The sequence below is a fragment of the Triticum dicoccoides genome, chromosome 6A (genome assembly GCF_002162155.2).
Source record: "Triticum dicoccoides isolate Atlit2015 ecotype Zavitan chromosome 6A, WEW_v2.0, whole genome shotgun sequence".
NCBI classification, from domain to species: Eukaryota; Viridiplantae; Streptophyta; class Magnoliopsida; order Poales; family Poaceae; genus Triticum; species Triticum dicoccoides.
In genome coordinates this window covers 172,124,053-172,127,042 of record NC_041390.1, presented here as the reverse complement: position 1 = coordinate 172,127,042, position 2,990 = coordinate 172,124,053, and the positions used below count along the sequence as shown (strand labels likewise).

General features: G+C 52.4%; 1 protein-coding gene across 1 annotated transcript; it reads right to left on the bottom strand.

The window, feature by feature from the left end:
- Positions 1 to 910: 910 nt before the first annotated feature.
- Positions 911 to 1,987, bottom strand: LOC119314679. The gene is made up of 2 exons (XM_037589378.1): positions 1,364 to 1,987; positions 911 to 1,271 (listed from the first exon to the last, which is right to left on the bottom strand). Exons 1-2 carry the CDS (start codon positions 1,578 to 1,580, stop codon positions 919 to 921), a joined length of 570 nt encoding a protein of 189 aa, XP_037445275.1. The 5' UTR covers positions 1,581 to 1,987; the 3' UTR covers positions 911 to 918.
- Between the last annotated feature and the right edge of the window lie 1,003 nt (positions 1,988 to 2,990).

The following is a 2,990-nucleotide window of genomic DNA, read 5'->3' as shown; positions in this document are numbered from 1 at the left end:
AGATAGAAGTGATTTTGGGGGTATGGTCATCTTGCCTGAAATCCCGCAAGGAAGAAGAACGAGTCCATGAAGAAGACAAACGGACGTAGTCGAACGGATCCTTACAAACGCGACGTTATCGGAACTAACCCGAAAAGGCAACACCGGAAAGAAGCAAATAATATAGTAAAACAACCATCACATAAACATGGCATGATGCAAACCAAGTATGATGCATGTCCGGTTTAATGAAGCATGGCATGGCAATATGCACAAACGATACTACAAATTAAGTGAAGCTCAATATGCAACAAGTTGCATATTGATGAAGCACCACAACAATTATTTAGTTCTCTCCCGTTTAAGTACTCAACAAAATTAAATGTTGGTTATCATGGCAAAGGGTAAAGCATATGAAGAACTACCTATCTAGGCAAATTTAAATGAGACCGGAACAAAAAACAACAAGTCCGGAAAAACCTCATGAGCATATATTAGATTTGGTACTGTTCTGCCCTAAACACAATTTTAGAGTTTCTAAACAGGCAAAGCAAGTACACCATGTTAAACTAGACATTTTTCTACCCCATTTACATATAAAGTTTGTTAGGTTTGGAGCTATGGTTATTTAGTTATGAATTAAATCATTTTAACATGGCATAGGGGCAAATTAAAGCAAACAACAATTTAAACATTTCAAACATGGATGAAAGTTGCATATTATAAATCTAGATGAAAATCTAAGCATTTTTCATATATAAGGTTTTTACATATGATGCATAGATTGTGAGTTAATAAATGCATGAAGCCTAGGGGGTTCTCTGGAAAATCTGTAAAGCACTGGAAAAATTAGGAAATCGTCCATGAAAAAAAAACAGTGGCTCGGGCCGAATCTGTCTGGCCCAAAAGCATAGAAAAAAGGAGGCGCTGGGGGTGGCCTCACCCATGGGCTTTGGCCCGGTTTAGTGGAAGAAGGCCGACTGGGTGAGGAGGGGTGCGCTGGGCCGTGGCAAAGAAGCAGGCTGGGCCTGGCGCTTGCCTCGCTTGGTCAATGCGAGCGGACCTGCTCGTTGCTGCTCGAACGAAACAGAGGAGCGGCGCGGCGTGAAACAGGACTGCGGCGGCGAGGAAGAAACAGAGGCGCAGGGGACGGAGGGGCGCGGCTCCAGGCGCGGGACGGCGGCTTGAGGTGCGTGGGACGCCCGGGCAGAGGAGCTTGAGCTTCGGGCGCGCAAGAGGATCGGCGATGAGCTCCAACGGCACAAGCCTCAACGGGGATGTCCACGGCAGCGCTGTGAAGACAACAGAAGAGAGAAGGAGCAGCGTGAGAAAAAGGAGGCCGGGAAGGAAGAAGAGGGGAGCAGGGGCGCGGGACGAGCTTGACCCGCATGGCGGGCGGCCGGATCGACGAAGAGGATGGCGAGAGATGGAGTCGGGGCAGCGGAGGTGCGGGCGAGGATCTCGTCGAGGAAGAGGATTTGGCCGGAGACAATGGCTTGGCGAAGCAGGGGAGACTCGGGCAGCACACGAGGAGGACCTGAACACCGGAACCCGTGGCGATGAAGTCGTTTCCCGGTGGTGGCTTGAGCATCAGGCGGCATGGTGCTCCTGGTCGAGACGAAGCCGAGGATGGGCGCTGGCCATTGGTGCGGTCATGCACGAGCGGGACAGGACGCAGGGCGCCGGCGACTGTTCCTTGCTGTGGCAAGTCAGAGAGAGAGGCGTGTGAGGGAAGGAGGAACAGGAGCATGGGAAGAAGGAAGACAGGGGCGCGGGGTTGTCCTCGTTAGCCGGCGGCTCCGACGAGGTCCAACTAGGGCGTCGGGGACGTGAGGATCCAGGATGCGGGGATGGTGGCGAGGAGGTGGAGCTCGGGCTCCTGCGGGATTTGAGCGTCGGCGGTCGTTGACTGGAGATGGATCAAAGGGATGGATGGTGGATCTGAAAACGAGGAAGGGGGTTGGCTGCGCGTGGTTGGCTGGATCAGATCTGGGAGGATCCCGAGAGAGGATTTGGTGGAGAGTGCGGCGGTGGGTGAAGGGACAAGCCTCCTAATTTCTAGGGTTTGACCAAAATGGACTAGGGGTGGACGGATATATACATCATGGGTTAGGTTAGGGGCTATCTCGTCCCTCCGATCAAAATCGGATGGTCAGGAAAAATAGGCTAGGGAGTCCAAATAAGAAAACGGTGATGTTTTATAGATGTTTGGGGATGATCCGGACCCAACGGTGACGACTGTCCGGGTTGGGTTCGGGACAACTTTCGGACACGCACTCAAGGGGTTCGATGCACAGTGCAAGGAGGGGTTTCGGGGCCTCGCGGTTGGTAGCAGACTGTGTAGATGGTCTAGGGAGGAAAGAGAGGGAAAGCCTGGCACATGTTTCGGGATACCGGAAACGTCCGACATATGACCGACTATACTGCCGCTATAGTTATACGTTGGGGCGTCAAACGGGCTCCGAAAGCGATGAAACTTGACAGGCGGCCTATCTACACTAAAACAACACCGCATGCCAACTTTCATCCCATTCTGAGAACATTTTCCGGCCATTTATAAAATAATATTTCAGACATGCCGCGGGCGCGTGCAAGTGTGTCTGGACTTAGAACGGACAACGGAGAGAATGAGGAGACCGGGACGGATGCATGTTTTGGAAACATGATGATGCAATGCGGATGATGACATCGCAAGATGCAACATGCAAGTGAATGACATGGCAACAACAGCGAATAACTGGAAGACATCTGGCGCAACAGTCTCGGGGCATTACATCATCGGTGCCGAGGCGCGTCGGTGGGAAAGCTCGAAGCGAGGGAGAATGGTGACGTGAGTTGGGGCGGTGAGGGAGGGGGCTAAATAGGTGCGGACTCGGCGGGAGGTGAGCCGAAATCCTCCCATCGATTTTTCGGCGACGCGGGCGAGCTCGCGCCATCTCCCTGGTCACACGAGGAGAGAAGCGCGTCGCCCGAGTCAGGCTCGTGAACTACTACTGATTCGGGTGTTTCCC